Source organism: Bison bison, unplaced genomic scaffold, assembly GCF_000754665.1.
Source record: "Bison bison bison isolate TAMUID 2011002044 unplaced genomic scaffold, Bison_UMD1.0 scf7180017864364, whole genome shotgun sequence".
NCBI classification, from domain to species: domain Eukaryota; kingdom Metazoa; phylum Chordata; class Mammalia; order Artiodactyla; family Bovidae; genus Bison; species Bison bison.
In genome coordinates, this window is record NW_011494936.1 from 5,024,082 (window position 1) to 5,042,946 (window position 18,865).

General features: G+C 40.4%; 1 protein-coding gene across 2 annotated transcripts in view; it reads left to right on the plus strand.

Moving 5' to 3' along the window:
• The window catches only part of CREB5 (cAMP responsive element binding protein 5), a 436,878-nt gene that overhangs the window by 412,386 nt on the left and 5,627 nt on the right, over positions 1–18,865 (plus strand). The window contains exons 8-9 of one of the 2 annotated variants that reach the window (XM_010855407.1): positions 8,440–8,763; positions 13,022–13,252. In XM_010855407.1, coding sequence (XP_010853709.1) covers positions 8,440–8,763; positions 13,022–13,252 — 555 coding nt within the window. The remainder of the gene's footprint in view (positions 1–8,439; positions 8,764–13,021; positions 13,253–18,865) is intronic. The other variant, XM_010855408.1, reaches the window with a different exon arrangement.

The window sequence follows — 18,865 nt, forward strand, 5'->3', positions numbered from 1 at the left end:
CACTGACTGGAGATGGCAGACGGGCGTTATGAGGCACCTACTGTGTGCCATTTACCTCTGTCTGTGGCCTGTGGCTTCCTGAGGACCTGCGGGCAGGCCGTGCTGCTGTCCTTCCTCCGCATATAAGTTAAATAAACAGGGTGACAGTATACAGCCTTGACGAACTCCTTTTCCTATTTGGAACCAGTCTGTTGTTCCATGTCCAGTTCTAACTGTTGCTTCCTGACCTGCATACAAATTTCTCAAGAGGCAGATCAGGTGCTCTGGTATTCCCATCTCTTTCAGAATTTTCCACAGTTTATTGTGATCCACGCAGTCAAAGGCTATTAGCACCCTCTTAAAAGATAAAGAGATTCTTATTTTGAAGAATTTGAAGCTTAAAGTGACTGGCCAAGGTAGTAGAGCCAGGTTTTTAAACTAGATTTCTCACTCCAAGTCTTCTGCTCTTCTTCTGAAGTTGTCTGAAACAATGATTTTTCTTTATTTATTTTACACATGCATACAACTCACTTCTCCGATAGATTCCTATCTCTTAGCAGACATCAACTCAGACCCCTTTCTCATGGAATAGGGAATTCGGGATCTTGACTCATTTATTCGGTAGATTAGAATGTGTAGAGCCAAGCAGTTTACTTATCTAAGTGCTTATTTAAAGCCGTCTTACAACAAAATGAAGACTAACTCCTGCTCTCAGAAGAGCGATTGGTTCTGAAATTCACTAAAATGCAGAGCCTCTTAAAATGCTGATCAGTCCGCTGAATTGTAAAGGACAGCCCCTCAGCGGAAGAGATTCAGGGAAGTGGTATCTGAAATAAAACAATTCTATCAATGTGCATTCATTAATGTCTTCAGTTACCAAGAGTAAATCAAAGGCTCTGTCTTGCAGAGCTATAATTAATATGTGACTTACATATTAATATAAAAAGACTGGCAGGGAAATTGATCAAGATCTGTCTCTGGGGTTTGATTGGCTTTTTTTAACCACCAAAGTTTAGCATGTCACCTAGCACCTGGGTCTTCTTTACATCACTTTATAAGTTATACCCATAAGTAGACAATGAGAGAGTGAAATCAGACATCGAATGCTTTTCCTTGGTTACTTTGGAACTGCTGAAGTTCCACTTTTCTGAGGTACCATCCATATTTTTGAAATTTCCTCACACCATTTTCCAATGGACTGGAGTATTAATGTATAATACAATTCCTTTGTGTGTGTGTTTTTTTTATTAATTATATCATTTCTACTATGTTCAGAATTAATACTTTTTAATGACAAATGACAGAGTATGAATATTTTTCCTCCCAGATCCTATGGCATCCTCCCCTTTCTGTGGTAATCTCTACTGCCAACCTGTAGGATTATTTGAAATTTTACTACCAAACCAAAATCTAAAGCAGAAGAATACTTAAATTGTGAAACCATCAGAGCTGAATTACATTATGAAGGTTTTGAAAGGAGCATATTTTATTCCAAGTAATTAAGCCAAATGTGATTTTAGTTAATTGTCTTAACAATGATTCTGAAATAGATGTGGATTTTAAGATCCACATGCTATTAGAGTTATACGATCATTCTCAACAGACATCCTGAAGCTGAGATGTGAATCTGGGCATTAAAACTATACTTGCCTTAGGGACTTCTCTGGTGGTCAAGTGGTTAAGACTTCACCCTTCTAATGCAGGGGACACGGGTTCGAGCCCTGGTCAAGGAACTAAGATCCCACATGCAGCTTGGCCAAACAAGCAAACAATTTCTACTTTGACAGAATGAAGGTCAAAGTTGGTATAACTTCTCCATGGCACCCTCTCATCCCTACCTCTCTCCAACTTTGGGAAGGATTTTGGGATCCAAACTGACCACGTATAGTCATAAAATTCAGTGGATAAATATGTTATTTTTTTGTGAATTCAGAGACAATTTCAGAAGTTGTTGATACCTACAGCAAGTCAGTAATGATCGATATTGCAGCCCTCCTTCCGTGAAAAGTTCTGTATCACATCACTGACCATTTGGACTATTCAGAAGCCTGTGTTACACCTCAGCTGATTGGCTGTGTTTGAGAAGGAGAAAGGATGAAGACATTACATTTACAGAAATACCTTTGGGTGGCCACTGATGGTAATTGTTTTGTATTCAAAAGGAAATACAAAGATGGGTTTTATCTTATTTTCATATAGATAGTCTCATACTTGTGGTCAACTCAGCAACACTACATTTTGATGTTACCACATTCTCTTCGGGAAGAAAACCCAGAGCTGTTTTTAATTAAAACTGCCCCCACCTCCCACCCAACTGAATTTCAAATAATTGTTTAATTTGGTTTGGCTTTCAGAGTCTGTAAAGCATGAGCAATCTGCTGAGCTGAAGATGGAGAAGAAATGTTTTTACAGTTTCACAAATGTTTCTAATTGGCCAGACTGAGTTGTTAATGGGAGATAGATTGCCTGGGGTGGGTGTGGGTGGGTACGTCGTGCGTGTGAGCTCACGCAGGCCTACATGTATGCACTCATGTGGAGGTGATGACATTTGCGTATACCTGGCCTTCACAAGACATGCTGTGATACAAAGCTGAGCTGAGCTGGAGGGGCACTGTGCCCGATCCGTTATGGCAGCAGTTGTGCAGGGTATGGGATGAAGTAGATAGCTAGTTTCTCACCAGGACTCAGATCCCAGGCAGCAGGCCCACCCTTCCATCAGGAACAGTGTACAAGGAGCTTATAAAATACACAGACTGAATGAAAATGACCCCTGTTGACTGAAACCAGCTGTGTCAGGCTTCTTGCTGTCTCTCCTGATTTGCTCTTTCAAATAAATGGATATGGTAGAGGACGAGAGAAAGTAAACAGAATCTTTTTTTTCTTTTTTCCTTTCTTGCTGTCGCACCTCCGTAATAGCCTTGGTTTTTATAGTTGAAAAATATATGTTTATTTGCTCATTAATTTCCTTCTCTCCCTTGCCTTTTCTTGGCATTGGGTAGAATGTTATTTAAAATAAGACACAGTTCAGTTTCAAAAAGAAAGAATCATTCTGCAAAATACAGCTTGGACTCATTTGCTGGTCATTTATCATCCCTAAGAGAGTGGGATACAAATATCTTTATTTGGTATTTTTTAATGATTTACAGGGTGATGACTCTTGTTGGCACCAGAGGAGCAGCAGGCTCTTTAGGACTTTGAGAAGTGCCCCCACACTGTTTAGAAATGACATGGAAAATATTAAATGTAGCATATGCAGAGCAGCTCTATAGTCATTTCTCTTTAAACATGATGCCAGCTGCTGCTCTGGGAGTGGACTCGACCCACAGGCCTGGGATTCTCTAAGCCAGGCGTTCTCATCCTCCAGGATCTAATGCCCCATGATCTGAGTGGAATTGATGTAATAATAGAAATAAAGTGCACAATAAATATGTTGTTGGCTTCCCTGGTGACTCAGCTGGTAAAGAATCCACCTGCAATGCAGGAGACAGGGGTTCAATCCCTGGATTGGGAAGATCTGCTGGTGAAGGGAAGTATTCTGGCCTGGAGAATTCCATGGAGTATATAGCCCATGGGGTCTCAAAGAGTTGGACACGACTGAGTGACTCTCACTTTCATTTTGTTGTTCAGTCACTAAGTCATGTCCAACTCTTTGTGACCTTCTGGACTGCAGCATGCCAGGCCTCCCTGTCCCTCACCATCTCCCAGAGTTTGCCCAAGTTCATGCCCATTGAGTCAGTGATGCTATCCAATCATCTCATCCTCTGCTTCATGGATTACAGCCTTGTCGTGGCAAAAGGGCTTGCATAACTCAATGAAGCTATGAGCCATACTGTGCAGGGCCACCCAAGATGGATGGGCCATAGTGGAGAGTTCTGACAAAACGTGGTCCGCTGCAGGAGGGAATGCCCAACCACTCCAGTATTCTTGCCACAAGAATCCCATGAACAGTATAAAAAAGGCACAAAAAATATAATGTGCTTGAAATCCTCCCGAAACCATCCCTCCCACCCCTGGTCTGTGGAAAAATTGTCTTCCACAAAACCAGGCCCTGGTGCCCAAAGGGTTGGGGACCACTGCTCTAAGGGATCCTTAAAAAGTCTTCATTTCCACACTCGAGTGTGTGTGTTTTCTTTCCAGCGCTTTGGGAAAGCTTTGGTTTTTATACATCTCCGATTTCCTTCAGGTAGTGGGCAAATAATAAAGTGCCTAACATTAGTGCCCAGTAAATATTTGTTGAATGAATAGTTAAACGGAATGTTATAAGCCTTATTAGTATTATGGCCTTGGCATGAAACCTGCAAGAATAGACTTGAGGCAATCAAGTAATTTCCCTTAACAGTACAAGCTAATTATTCAAGAGATGAAGATCTGGTGCATAGTATTTATTTGTCAGGCAACATTTGCACCTAATTAAAGGTGAAAATGTTGTTTGTAGCATTGAAGGGATAACATAAAGACCCACTGTTTAACAGCTTTTCAATTTTCCTTGCCACTCTTTCAGGGAAAATATACCAAGATGAAGTTAATGCACATTCCTTTTGTATGTGTGTGTTTTCTTTTCTTCTTCTTCTTTTTTTTTTCTGTTATCATTTTCAGAGGGCAGACTGGGGATGGAACAGGGAGGTCTTTTGACAGTACTTTTATAGCCCACCTGCCTGTATGACTTCTGCAGTCATTCTCTTGACCTTCGATGACTGGTAAAATTATCCTTTCTTACGAATACCACCACCAAGGATCCAAAATGAAAATGCTACATTCTTATCATAAGCCTCACGAAGTTTCATTCATTCATTGATTCATTCCAGAAATATGAATTGAGTGCCCAATGTGTATACCAGGTTCCGTGCTAAAGTTATGAATTTAATACCAGGCAAAATCCAGTGTGGTTCCTGCTGTCATGATGCTTATCATCTGGGATGGTTGGTGGATATTAATTGAATGATCATACTAAAAACTACAACTACACACTGAGTTTTACAAAGGGGAATATGGTTCTGCTGGGACCTTGTAACAATAGGAATTGGTTTAGAGCAGAGAGCAGGGAGAGTTTTACTAAAGAGGGTCCTGCTGCTTAAAGCTCTAGAGTGTCTCAGGAAAAGGAAAGATCATCCCAGGCAAGAAGACAATCAAATGGAAGTGTTGGTGGGAATGCCCGGCCACACTCCTCAGTGCCTATGCATAGGCTGTGCTAAGGGCTTGAACTTCATCCTCTGAACATTGAGAAGACCTAGAATAGTCATATACCTGAAGGTTAGGAAGTGGGGCCAGGGAGAAGACATACCTGGACCTTGTCAGATCTGTGTTTGGGGGCGGAATACAAGTACCCATTCTTAATAAATATAACCAGAGAGATGATGATGCTAAGCTCTGGCTGGTCCTTTGCTGCAGTTTGGCTGCCTGGAGATTGTTACCTCCCACCCTTACCTCTGCCAAGTTTCGGAACAAGCAGGATACACTGGGTCTCCACTTGTGTGCTACATTGTGCGGAAATAACCTTGTCATTTTTTTTTTCTGGGCACTGCTCTTCTTTTTGCATTTCCTTTTGATGATGGGGAGGTGGCACGATACAGTTTTTTCCTGTTTTTGACAAAGTGTGCATGGCAAGCCTTCCAGCTCCTTTTGTCCTGGTGTAGAGAACAGGTCTGGAGGTAGCTCACCTCCGTTCCTCTCCAGTGGCAAGAGCTTGGGCAAATGGATTAGTCTGTCTTTGTGCCTTACTGAATTGTTCTGAGGATTAAGTGAGTTAATATTCATAAAACACAGAATGAGGAGTGGCACGGAGTGAGTGCTCAATTGATGCCAGACATTATTATTAGCTATTATTGACAGGGCATGCTGTCAAAGATATATATCATTGAAGTAGAAGAAAAGCAAGATACAAAATCATATATCATTATAAAGACCTTACACAACATGTTCTGATAAATGCTGAGGATATGTCAGCAGATGCTTGGTAGATACATCTGAGGAATGGGGCTAAGAAGGAAGAAGGTAGACAGGTGGCTTTTACTTTTACACCACATAGTCTTGTAGTAGTTTGTTTTTTTACTATGCAGCTTTATATTATATAATAATAAAATTATAAAGAATAGTATAAAAAATCCATCAATACTATTTGATATGTCAATATATGATCTCAATATATTTTTTCATAATTTTCTTCACTTTTAAGTTTGGATATATCACTTACAGAGTTTTCTTGGATTTAAGATACATGTATCTGAAGTCCAACAGTTCATCCAGTTTTTCTTCTTTTGCTTATGTTCTCTTCACATAAGAGTTTTCTGACACCATGTGCCATGGTGATCTCACTGTAATGAAATGACTCTGCTTGTTGCTCCATCTCTACAGAGAGAGCTGTCTGGAATACTGTTCACCCACCAAATTTAAGCAATGCACTTGGTTCACTGGTTACTGCCTTCGCTGTACTTTTAAGCGTCGCTTAAATTTTTTATAATGAGCGTTTTTATAAAAACAATGAACTCATTTCTAAAACTTGGAGGTGAGGAGTATCTGTTCACTTTTCTGTTTAGTAATAAACACAATATGCAGCACCTAATCTTTCCCAGGGATTCAGGAAGCTTAACTTCTTCAGGATACTGATGCAGTTCAGTAGCTCTTGTGTAGTAGATGTTGCTTGTGAAGGAGGAGGCAGTTGGGCTCAGTGGTTGCTGCATCAGATGCAGGAAATGTATTCAATAATTATTGAATATTAACATATGGTTTGTCAACCTATACCTGCTCCCACCCCCGCCCACTGGCCCATTTTTTATGTTTTTTTTTTTAAACAAGTGGAGGCTCTTTATATTTAACTAAAGATTTTTATGGATTGAATTTATTCTTATCAATAGTTTACTCTGACCAGTTGAGAATCATTAATATTGTATAGGCCTGGCACATGGTAGCTTTGATCATCATTTAAATACCACTCTTCCATTTGCAGTGATTACATGCTATCATCATCAATCAGATAAGAATGCAAATCAGGAGAGAACTTTGAGTTCCCTAGTAAATAATTTATGAAGCCAACATAAGCTTGCCAACTAGACTATCATCTCTGCAGAAGATACATTTCCAAGGAGTAACTGTATTATACAATACTTTCCACTGTGCCCCTCAGGGTATGACGATAATTGTCTGTGTATAAGAAACTGCAAACAACTTGACTACCAACTGATTCTTTACCACGGCCTAATTTTGCACAAAAATGTTTTGACATTTTTAAATGATTGAAAAAAAATCAAAAGTAGCATAGTATTTTGTGACATGTGGAAGTTCTATGAAATTCAGATATCCTGTCCCTAAGTAAAATTGCGTTGAAACAAGGCATGGTCATTTGTTTACAGAATGTCCATATCTGTTTTTGTGCTGAAAGGGCCGAGCTGAGTAGTTGTGAGAGACCTTAAGGCATGCAATGATGGAAATGTTTACTATCTGACTTCTTTATTGAAAAGCTTGCTGACCCCTGCTTAGGGGTTAGATTCAGGGAGAATTTAATTGTGTATATGTCTGTTTGCTTGTTGATGGTTGACGATTTTGTACCTGCCCTGTGGTATGGTCATCAAAGAAGCTGTAGAAGTGCAATGGTCCATATTCCTCAACTTTAAAGTCAGAAGAACATTATTGTGTGAGAAAATTAGATTATCAGAGGGATTATGAGAAGTGTCATAGGAACAAATGGAAAGATCTACATTGCCTCCCAAAGTTATGGATTTCTAATCTAATTTCAAGACTTAAATAATATTAAAATTGTTCCTAGATTCTGAAATTTGAAGTTCTTTCCTCTTTGGGTCTGAGAAATCTTTTGAAAAGCAAAAATCTTTTATTCTTGTGACTCATTATCTTGTGACAGTGCCATTTCATATGGGCCTTTTGTTCAATGATGTTGTCATATTGAATGATTCCATTGGGTTTATACTTGCATTTCGCTGCCAATAGGATATGGTGAACAATTGGATAGTAGGAAATACCTTTTAGTAAAGTGTCTAGGGTATCCTGCTTATTTGCAGTGTCAGTTGAATTAATTAACATTCCTGGCTGACATTGACACACCTACCTACTCTAATACATATGAAAATCTGAAATGTATATAAAACCATACTGCTACACAATAAGAAAAAAATATTAATAATAGTATCATTATATCCATCCTGAGCCACCTCAGTTGTGACTCTTTGCAACTCCATGGACTGTAGCCCACTAGGCTCCTCTGTCCATGGGGATTGTCCAGGCAAGAATACTGGAATGGGTTTCCATTTTCTCCTCCAGGGGAATCTTCCTGACCCAGAGATCAAACTTGCATCTCCTGTGCCTCCTGCATTGGCAGGCATATTCTTTACCACTTGAGCCACCCGGGAAGCTGCTAAATATAAAATTGAAACTATGAGTCATTTTGATTCAAAATCCCTGTTGTATGCTCAGCTGACCTCACCTGTCCCCTCTTCTTTTATTCTGTTTCAGAGGCTGAAGGCTGCATTGACTCACCACCCTGCTGCCATGTCGAATGGGAATATGAACACCATGGGCCACATGATGGAAATGATGGGCTCCCGGCAGGACCAGACGCCACACCATCACATGCACTCACACCCGCATCAGCACCAGACACTGCCGGCCCACCACCCCTACCCGCACCAGCACCAGCACCCAGCACACCACCCTCATCCTCAACCCCATCACCAGCAGAACCACCCACATCATCACTCCCACTCCCACCTTCATGCACACCCAGCACATCACCAGACCTCGCCACACCCACCCCTGCACTCCGGCAACCAAACACAGGTAGACTTTTTTCATAATCTCTTTTCCCCTTCTCATTAACAGTGCCGGCTCTAACGAGGGGCTCACTGGCAGCAACCTTACTTGACAAGCCCATGTGTTCTGACACTCTGAGGGGCTCTGTTCATTTCCTAGGAGGTAATGGTTACCCATAGAACCCTCCCAGATTGCAGTTTCCATAACTAATATGATAAATATCAAGTCTAGTTTCTAAGGGAAAAGGTAAACTTCAAGTTCTCCAAAATCTATTTTTGTAGTATATTACAAAGTTAACCCGAAAAATGTAACACCAATGGAGGATTAAGAATTTAAGCATGTAATGAAAGAAGTGAATAAAGAACAAGAAAGGTAAGTTCATTCTAACCATGGTTCTAGCTGCAGTGCTTTATAACATCTTAGAGACCCACTTGTGTCAACTGTAAAATGGAAATTAGATACAATGGGCAATCTTCTAAATAAGAGTAAATGTTAAAAATATAAAGAGTAACAATTTCAGGCAGACAAAGGTTCAGTGATGGATGTTAGGGTGTAAGGTGCTTTGTGAATGTTGAAGAGAGATGACTCATCCCACCCAATGAGAAATGCGTTGGAGGGAGCCGACAGAGAGCCAAGCTCTGTAGATGATCAGCTCAAGAGAAAGGCCAAACCCCAGAGGTGGAAAGTCACCAGGAGTGGCTAGAAAGAAAGCCAGCACTTAGACACAACTGGAAGAGGGTCGGGGGACCAGGCAGACGTTATGTCACCCAGCCCAAGAAGAGAGGCGGGTCCATGTACCCGAGTGAGTTTCAGTAAGTGGATGAAGGGCATGTCTAGGAGCATGGCTCACCCTGGGCACTTTGAACCTTCAAGTGAAATGACCTTTGTCAGTTCCTTCCACCCACCCAGCTTCCAACCAGTTGGGTCAGAATGATGTCGGAAGCTTGGGATCGCCAAGTAACGCTTATTCACTGTCTCTTCCATCATCTGACTCTGTTCCTCTCATCAGGCAGCTTCGAGAGCTTGTACATTGCTGCCTCCTCCAACACATACCAAACCTAGAAAGCCACCCACAAAATGGGTTATCCATAAGCAGCTTTCTAATCTGTTCAATAGTTAAGATTATTTGTTAGGTAAGCTTACTTTTGCAAAGATTCTTAGAAGTATTCTACATAGCAAATAAGAATCAGGCTTTTGAATGAGAAAACTTTCATCCTTTTCCCACCTTACTTGTGTGACTGAGGTCAGTAGATGAACCTCCCTAAGTGTCAGTTTTTCCATCTGCAAAATGGGGCAATAATAGACTAAGCCCATAGGCTTAGGAGTATTAAATAAGAGAATGTTTAGCCCTTGGCACAGTTTTCAGTAGTTAGCCAGGATTAATTTCAAACTGAAGTAATGTGATAGAAGCTTAGCACATAGTTTAGCAATCGATAAAATGCTATCCAAAACACCTTTTTAATCATGTGCCAGTGTAGGTCATGGATTTAGAAGGGGAAAAAGAAAACTACAAGATCAAAGATAGAAGATAGATTCACGTGTGTACTTTCTTTCTTTTTTCTTTTTAAATGGATAGCGTTAAGAGTTGGTTGCATTTATGGGCAGGTTATTTCATAGACAAGTTTAACAGTTCATTAAATATAAAAGACATTCATTAGCTAATTACCAATTAGCCAATTGGCCTCCATTTCAAGTCAATAAGTGGCCAATTGTATATGCAATTAGTTAATTGCTTTTATAATTGGATATGTAAAGTTGCTTTTTTCAACAAAACCAGGTTAGTCTTCTTGAAATTTGAACAAAATTATTTAGAACATATTCAAAATGCTCCTCTTAAAATATATTAACTTGGTTGATGAAATGAAATTTGGATTGTCAGAACACCAGGAGTAGAAGTTTATTAAGGTCATCCAATTCTGAGATTCTAAGATGACTTGGAATAAATTCTTTTTGAAATTACAATTAATTGTTTTTGATCAAATTTTTCAGAGAATCTGTGTCAACATAATGCCATTCTATTTATTTATTTATTACTGAAGTATAGTTGATTTACAATATTGTGTTAGTTTCAGGTGTACATGGTAATTCGGTTGTGCATATATATGTATATATCTATATTCTTTCTTATTCTTTTCCATTATAATTCATTACAAGAACTATGAACATAGTTTCCTGTGGTATACAGTAAATCTTTCTTGTTAATCTATTTTATATATGGTAGTATGTATCTGTTAATTCCATATTCCAAATTTATCCCTCCCACCCTACCCCCGAGAGAATGCCGTTTTAAAAAGATAATGCTAAGTAACAATACTTGTCAGAGACACAAATTCTGGTCTTAGGGTTGCGTTTGCAATTTCTCCTGGCTTCTTGCAATTCACCTGCGTATCAGGATATAATTTCAGAGTCCTGGTATCACTCCTAGGTCACCAGGAATTTCACTTAACCAAGCCACACCTTGACCCTGAACCTGGATAAAGCCTGAAATCACCATGTACCTTATCCATTTGGGGTAAGGCAGACGAAAAGTTATCAAGGGATAAATGTTGGTTAAAGTTAGCATGGGAGAATACAACATTGAAAGAGAGGTCTCCATAGTGCAGGTTAAACCCAAGTTTTGCTTGCTTGAGAGTCTTGTCTAGGGCTGGCAATGAGAGATTGTTAATTCACACAAAGAAATAGTAAAGGTAAAAATAGCCAGGTTAGCGCGTTCTTTCCTAGTGCTTTGCTTTGCAGTGGTTAGCTCAGAGGTTACTGCATCTGAAATGACTAGCTAAACATTTGCCAATAACAAGGATTAAATCTTCAGCAGCCGCTCTGGTGAGTAAGATCTTAGACAGTTTATTTTGTTATTCTTTTATGATCGTCAGGAGAGGAATTGCCAATAAACAGTTTTAGAAAATGTCTTAGCTTTAAAAAAAAAATTACTGAGATGCTATCCAACCTCAGTCCCAAGCCTAATTCTTTAGTAATGTATAGTTTGATAGAGTTTAGGATTAAAATATATCGTTAGTCAGCTGATGGGCAACCAGGAGCCATTATTAGTACAAGTATAGTCGTTCTGATTGGTTTCAATCATAGGGTTGGAATGTGGTAGAAAAGGTGGCTGGGTTTCATTTTTAAAACTTTTTGCCTGTTATTTCTGCAGGTTAAATGCCTCTTGTTAAACAAATTTATAGGTATTACACCATAAGCCTGAGTGACTGAGCAATGAGAGGGAAGGGAAAAAAAAAAAAAAAACCTTTATTGAGAATGAAGAAAGGGGAAGGAGTGAAGTGCATTAGGGAAGCATTAGGTGTTCAGACACATAAAGAGTCAGTCATAGAAATTTCACTAGGTGCTGAGTGTCTGCTGTATGAAGGGAAATAAAGCTACACGTGTGGGGGTCCCTGAAACCCTACATGTTGCTGAGCCTCTTGCAGACCTTACAGGGAATTTAGAAGCATAGTAAAACATTTTAATAAAGTGCTTTGCCACTCCTGGGATTTCCTTATAATATAATAGATGGTGCTATACAACCATCCCTCCGTGTCAGTAGACACCATGTATTAACAGGGCTCAGGGCTGCTTCAGGATGGGCTTTCAGAGGTCACGCTTCCCAGTCACCTAGAAATTCACCCACTCGCCATCTCCTATAATCTCATCAGCCTTAGTCAGGCTCGGAGGAGGAGAGAGACCCAAATGGAGTTTGGTCCCACAAGACCTTTGGTTAAGAACTGTGATGTTGTGACAAAAGGATTTCAGGTGCTTTCCAGGCTTCACAGGGTTCTTTTGATAAGAGTCACAGTGGGGATGCCATCCCTGAGGTGTATTCTAGGAACAGGGTTTTGACACCGTTAGAATGAAAGGCATTCACAACCTGCCCTGAAGGAGATTTCTGCAGATGACAGCAGACCCATCAATACGGTGATAGTCACCCCTACCTCTCTGTTTTCATCCGTCACTATACGTGGGCACTTTCAAATTTTACAAAGCACCTCAAATAAAACATTTTTAACATCTAAGGAGGAAGAAAAGTGTTTCTTTCATCATGATTCAGCCAAATGCCAGTCGAGGGAGGGGGGGAATCTACTTGACTCTCTTTTTGCACGTCATCCCTGTATCTTGCCAAAATATCATAGGAGATAACTGGGTGATGCTTTTCCTCTTCATGAGTGTGACTTCACTCTTAGCAAAACAAGTTTGATGTGCTAACTAAAGCAAGGGGCTGCCTGTACTTCACATTTCAACACCTTTCCCAGCCATCCCTTCTCTCTCCCCATCACCTCCTCCCTCTCTTCCCCAGCAGGTTTCACCAGCAACACAACAGATGCAGCCCACCCAGACAATACAGCCGCCCCAGCCCACAGGGGGGCGCCGGCGAAGGGTGGTGGATGAGGATCCTGACGAGAGGCGGCGGAAATTTCTGGAACGGAACCGGGCGGCCGCCACCCGCTGCAGACAGAAGAGGAAGGTCTGGGTGATGTCACTGGAAAAGAAAGCAGAAGAGCTCACCCAGACAAACATGCAGCTTCAGGTGCAGGCCACTGTCTTTCCCGGGACTCAAAGGCCCTGTGTACCATTGGCATTTCCTGGCCCGGCAGGCACTTGTTGACCTAAGCCACAGAGCAACTGCAGGCTTACTTCTCAGGCTTGCTTAATTCTTAGACGCTCTGCAAAACAAAACCACCATTCGGTTTTCATGCCTTTGCTCTGAGGCGGGAGACCCTGCCCACCTAAGTTATAGGGTTGAGAGCAGAAGCTTTGGTCAGACAGAGGTTGAAACTCTTGTTCAGCACCTCCTTGCAGTGTTAAATCTCTCTGGCTCTTAGTTTCCTCATCTGTAAAATGGGAATAATAACCTCATAAATTTGTTGGGAGGAATAAATGAACTAATAGTCTGCAAAACTGTTTGCACAATGCCTGGCACATAGTAAGTCTTCAACTAGAAGGCAGCCCTTTCTGTTCCCTGGGTGAGCGGGTTGCTTCAGCTTACACTAGATTGTCTGTATTTTTGTTTAATGGAAGAAAAGTTTGTGTAGATTATTTTGCTTCATAAGAAAAGGCACACGTTTCTACCTCATTTTCAGACTTGACAAGATTTGAATCTTGCGTTATTTTTGCTTTCTCATGGGTGACTCACTGAGGGACATTTCATAACAAGGCCAATTCTAGGAGCATTTGAGAAACTCTGGTACCTGGGGCGTCTCCAGCAGGCTTCATGTCATACAAAAGATGCAGTTCAGGGCATTTGTTCCCACACAGAAAGGAGGACACTGTTCACCAGCCCAAGAAGAAAACAAGTATTAGATATGTGACAAGCAGCCCAAGGATAAGAGTAAAATTGTAGATTAGAGCCCAGTGCTTCCAGGAATAGAGAAAACAGCTAAAGATGGAGATAAGAGGGGAAAGTGCCCAAAATAGAGAAAGTCTGCTCCTCGGGAGTTCATAGGTCATCTTCACCCACTCCCACATCCTCTGTGGATCCTTAGAAAGGAGCAATTAGGGTGCCAAACCTCCAAAGCCTTCGCATGTTTAATTCCATTAAATGGAAATGACCTTAGGACATTCAGTGTACAAACTGAAAAGTGTACAAGAAAGTTTGGGTTATTCATGGACTGACTCTTGTAATTTATGGATGTTCACTCTTCCCTCCCCGCCTCAAATTTATCATTCTTTTAATGATGGACATGAGAAAGAAACTGGGAAACATATACAGTAGATATGGGGGAAGTCACACTAGCTTGTACAAACCTTGGATAAAGGTGGAGACTCTATTCTTACCCTCTTACCCAACCACCTACCCCCTTTTTCTAGTGTTAGGTCTAGCCTGAAGAGTTCCTTAGTGTCTGTACTCAATATTTGTTTGTTGAATAAATGAATGAGCTCCCCATCACTGGAGTGTCCAAGAACTAGCTGCCTGACTACTTGGCAAAGATGTGATTTAAGGGAATCAAGCCACAGAGTTTGGCTGAACACAGACATCTCTCTGAAGCCACTCTGACTTGAAAGTCTGTAATTCTAGAATCTGGCAGGCATAGTCATATGTGAGAAGCTTTTAGGTGGAATGTGGGTAGGCACTTTTAACATTAATAATCGTCTGTTAATTTTTATGTGTATTGAAAAATGTAATCAGAACATCAAAACTTCAGTTTCACAGATTATTTTTGGTCAGGGCCAGGCTAAATCATTTTTAAAAATGAGTTAATTTGTACAAACATGTTAAGTAAATAAAAGTTCTGGTGAATGTGACCTAGCAAATATCACAGCAGTGGTTTTCTAATGACTGAAATGTGAGCATCCCTGGAATTTGCTACCAGTTCTGAGGTCTGCAAGAGGACCATGAACGGGTGCAGGTTTTCTCAATCTTGGCACTATTACCAAGAATAATAATTATCAATTATTCTTTGTTATCAATTATTCTCCTGTGCATTGAACATATTTACCAATACCCTTGACCTCTACCCACTAGATATCAGTAGCACCCTCCACCCCACCCCTAAATTTTGACAACCAAAAAGCCTCTAGACATTGTCAAGTATCCTCTGTGGGGGCTTAAAATTACCCCTGATTGAGACCCACTGAGCTAGATGGAGGAGCCCTGAATAGCCAGCTGACAGTAATCAGATGCTGAGAAATTTTATATCAATTTTAACTAAAATGAGTCCTTGCAGAATGACTCCAGGGTATCGACTGTCACCCTAGACCCTGAAGACATGGAGCAGGGGGGGTCATAGCAGCCAGCCAGGGAGACAAAGGATGTTGGTTACTTTGAGGTCAGATGGGTTCACGCCTTGACATAGGCATATATGTTTTAGCATTTACTTAACCTATAAGATATTAACATATAAGGTAAACATTTCCTTTATGAGAACAGAATCTATTAATTACCACATTGTAAGAGCAAAAATGGCTAAGGATAAAAGATACTAGAAATCTAATCTCTGAAAACCAGAAAAAAAAGTCTCATTCAACAGGCACCAATATTTTTGGTTGTTAAAGCAGTGCCTGAGGAAGGACAGTCTCTGAAAAGGCTGAGTTGTTGGTGTTTTCCAACCACTGCTTTGCTTCAGAGGGACAGAGACCACAGGGGTTCTGTGTCTTCGGGGATGCTGAGAGCTCTATATCAGGCCATGTGATGCTGGAGAGGAGATGCAGATTCTGCTACCTTTGAATGACCCCTCTCTCTCTCTCTCACTGGACCTTTGTCAAAAGAAAAAGGTGTCTCTCTTGAGGCTGATCCAGTGAGTCAAATTTTAAGTAAACAGAAATGGAAGGTGCTAAACAAACAAACTCTCGCCAAAAGGAATATCCAAGGTCTGGATGGCCAGCTGCCACCTTTGAGTTGTTTTCCAGCATAGAACCTTCTGGTTAGGCTGCAGAGCTTCAGATTGGAAAAATCAGAGCTGAGCAAACAAAATCAACTCCCAAAATTCATTTCCTCATCTGACAACAAATCTCTGCCCAAGAGGTCAATGCAAGTATAGGAGTTGAGGGGAATATTAAAAACCACCAATTTTACATTTTATTTAGGAAGAAACTGAGGCTCGGAGGACATGAGGAGTCTTCCCAAAAGTCACACAACAAGCAAGTAGTAGGATGAAGACCCAAGCAAGGCTTCTCTTGACCTAACCCACTGCTCTGTGATCTTTCATTCTAGAAAGTTCTTAAACTACGAAAGAATCCACATTCTTTTCACTGAGAGAGTAGCTAAGATCAGTTCTAACTTCACCATCGGCTAATGTGGTACTCAGTGGATTGCTTGTGTTCAGTAGATGATATGGAAATCATCTGGTCACCCATGGAAATAATTGCTTTTCTTTTTCAGTGCAAAGACACATGGCCTAAGTCGCTGCTGAAATTTTCGACACACAAGCCCAGGTTTGGGACTTGGCACAAGAAAAGGCCAGATGGGAACTGTTGCTGTACAAATCGAAAGTCCTTTGTTTTAGAATGAACAAAACCTGGCCTCAGTTAATCTATACGGAAAAAAAAACCAATGGGCAGGGGGACTATGTTGTAGGGATCATTTTGATAATTATGTTTTTGGCATGGACTACTGCTTGCATCAAAAAGCATTCTGAGTTTATCATATTAACAAAATGACATCCCCAAAGCCAAAAACTGAAAATGTAGTTCTTAGGGACTTCTTGGAGTCCTTGTTTCAAGTACATTACTATAGTGTTGAATGTCTCTATAGGGGTGCTACTTCATCCCAAGGCAACTTTATGGATTTAAGAACAGATTAATCTAACCACATCTATACTCTCACATGTACATTGTGAGAGTATAGCTAACATTTAAATAGCTAACCTTTTAAGTAGCAAACCCAAACTGGTTTAGAAAAAAGGCAAAAAAATTAAAGGCTGATTTCAGCAGGAGAATCAATAGTTAAAAAAGAAAGTGTTAGTCTCTCAGTCATGTCTGACTCTTTGCGACCCCATGGACTATAGCCCACCAGGCTCCTCTGTCCATGGAATTCTCCAGGCAAGAATACTAAAGTGGGTAGTCATTCCCTTCTCCAGGGGATCTTCCCAACCCAGGGATCAAACCCAGGTCTCCTGCATTGCAGGCAGATTCTTTATCTTTGAACCACCTGGGAAGCCCCTCATTACTAATACTTTGCTCTTGCAAAGTGCTTATGTATGAAGACCTATAGTTATAACCTACACAGGGGAGTAAAAAAATTGGTGATTTGCCTCAGTTCATAAAGCAAGGTAATTCAGAATAAGAAAATGCCTGCAGAAGTCCTGTGTGTGTTTTTTTTCTTAATTTCCCTAGCAGAACTGCAGGCCACTTTTGATTTCTTTCATGCATTTTGAAACATTTGCTGTCTGATTGTTCTCTTCCAAAATGTATTCAAGGTGACTTCTAGTAATGTTACCTTGAAAAGAATTTTTGTTTACAATGTGTCTAGTGTTTGTGTATTTCCTACATCATTGGTCTATCAGCACAGATTGATATCTGTCAGTACCTATCAATATGGATGGATGATGCTTGTGCATAGTGAACTCTGCTTCCTCTAGGGCAGTGATTCTCAACCTTTCTTAACTCAGAGGCTCCCTTATGGAATCTGAGGAAGGCTCTAATAGACTCTCACAATGTACATGTGAGATATGGGCTTGAAATTTTCCACAAAAGTGAAACCATAAATATTCCTTTGGAATCTGCCCTGATAAGATGTGGAAGTAAAGGGGATGCTAGAACTGGCTCCCTTAGGAAACGTAAGACTTGATATCTGAGCCCATTTGAGAATACCAAAAGCAGTTAATTAGTGAATTAAAAATCCAGATGGAGACCTTCATTAGATTATTAGGTAATTAGCATTCTCAATAGAAAGTGACACAGAAACATAGAATAAAAAACTGGGACTTCCCTAGAGATCAGTGGTTAAGACTTCATGCTCCCACTGCAGGGGACACAGTTTCAATCCCAGGTCTGGGAAATAAGAATAAAAAACTATCTTACAGAAAGTAACTAGAAAACTAGTCCAGTCACCTTGTTTTACACTAGGTTGGTATAGCAATTGGGGAAGCCAAACCTTGTTATTCTCAACCCTCATTTGAGAGTTCCTTTTTCTACTGGAAGTTTCCCCGTGAATTTCTGTTGTTTTTATGGCCATTAGACTTTTATTTAGTCCTTATCAGCATCATATTTATGTGTGCATGATATAAATGAGACAGAGGCTAATAGTTCTGTCTATGGAGAATATTAATTAACATTCATTTTCCAGTTATAACATAGCTAAATGATTATATATTACTTTAAGAAATATGTCCATATTCACATATATCTTTAAATGGTCAATCATCACGGTGCTTTTAAATAATGGTTAGTCATCTCCAGGTTCCTATATTTTTACAGACTCTCACTACCCCCAGGGCTTCAGGTTCTATACTTACAACATATTGTTTTATTAATAAAGTGCTTTGCTATCCATAGACAAAAATGCCACTAAAATCATCACATTTCACTTTGAGGCCAAATATATACACATTCATGGAGAAGGCAATGGCACCCCACTCCAGTACTCTTGCCTGGAAAATCTCATGGATGGAGGAGCCTGGTGGGCTGCAGTCCATGGGGTCGCTAAGAGTTAGACACGACTGAGCGACTTCACTTTCACTTTTCACTTTCATGCATTGGAGAA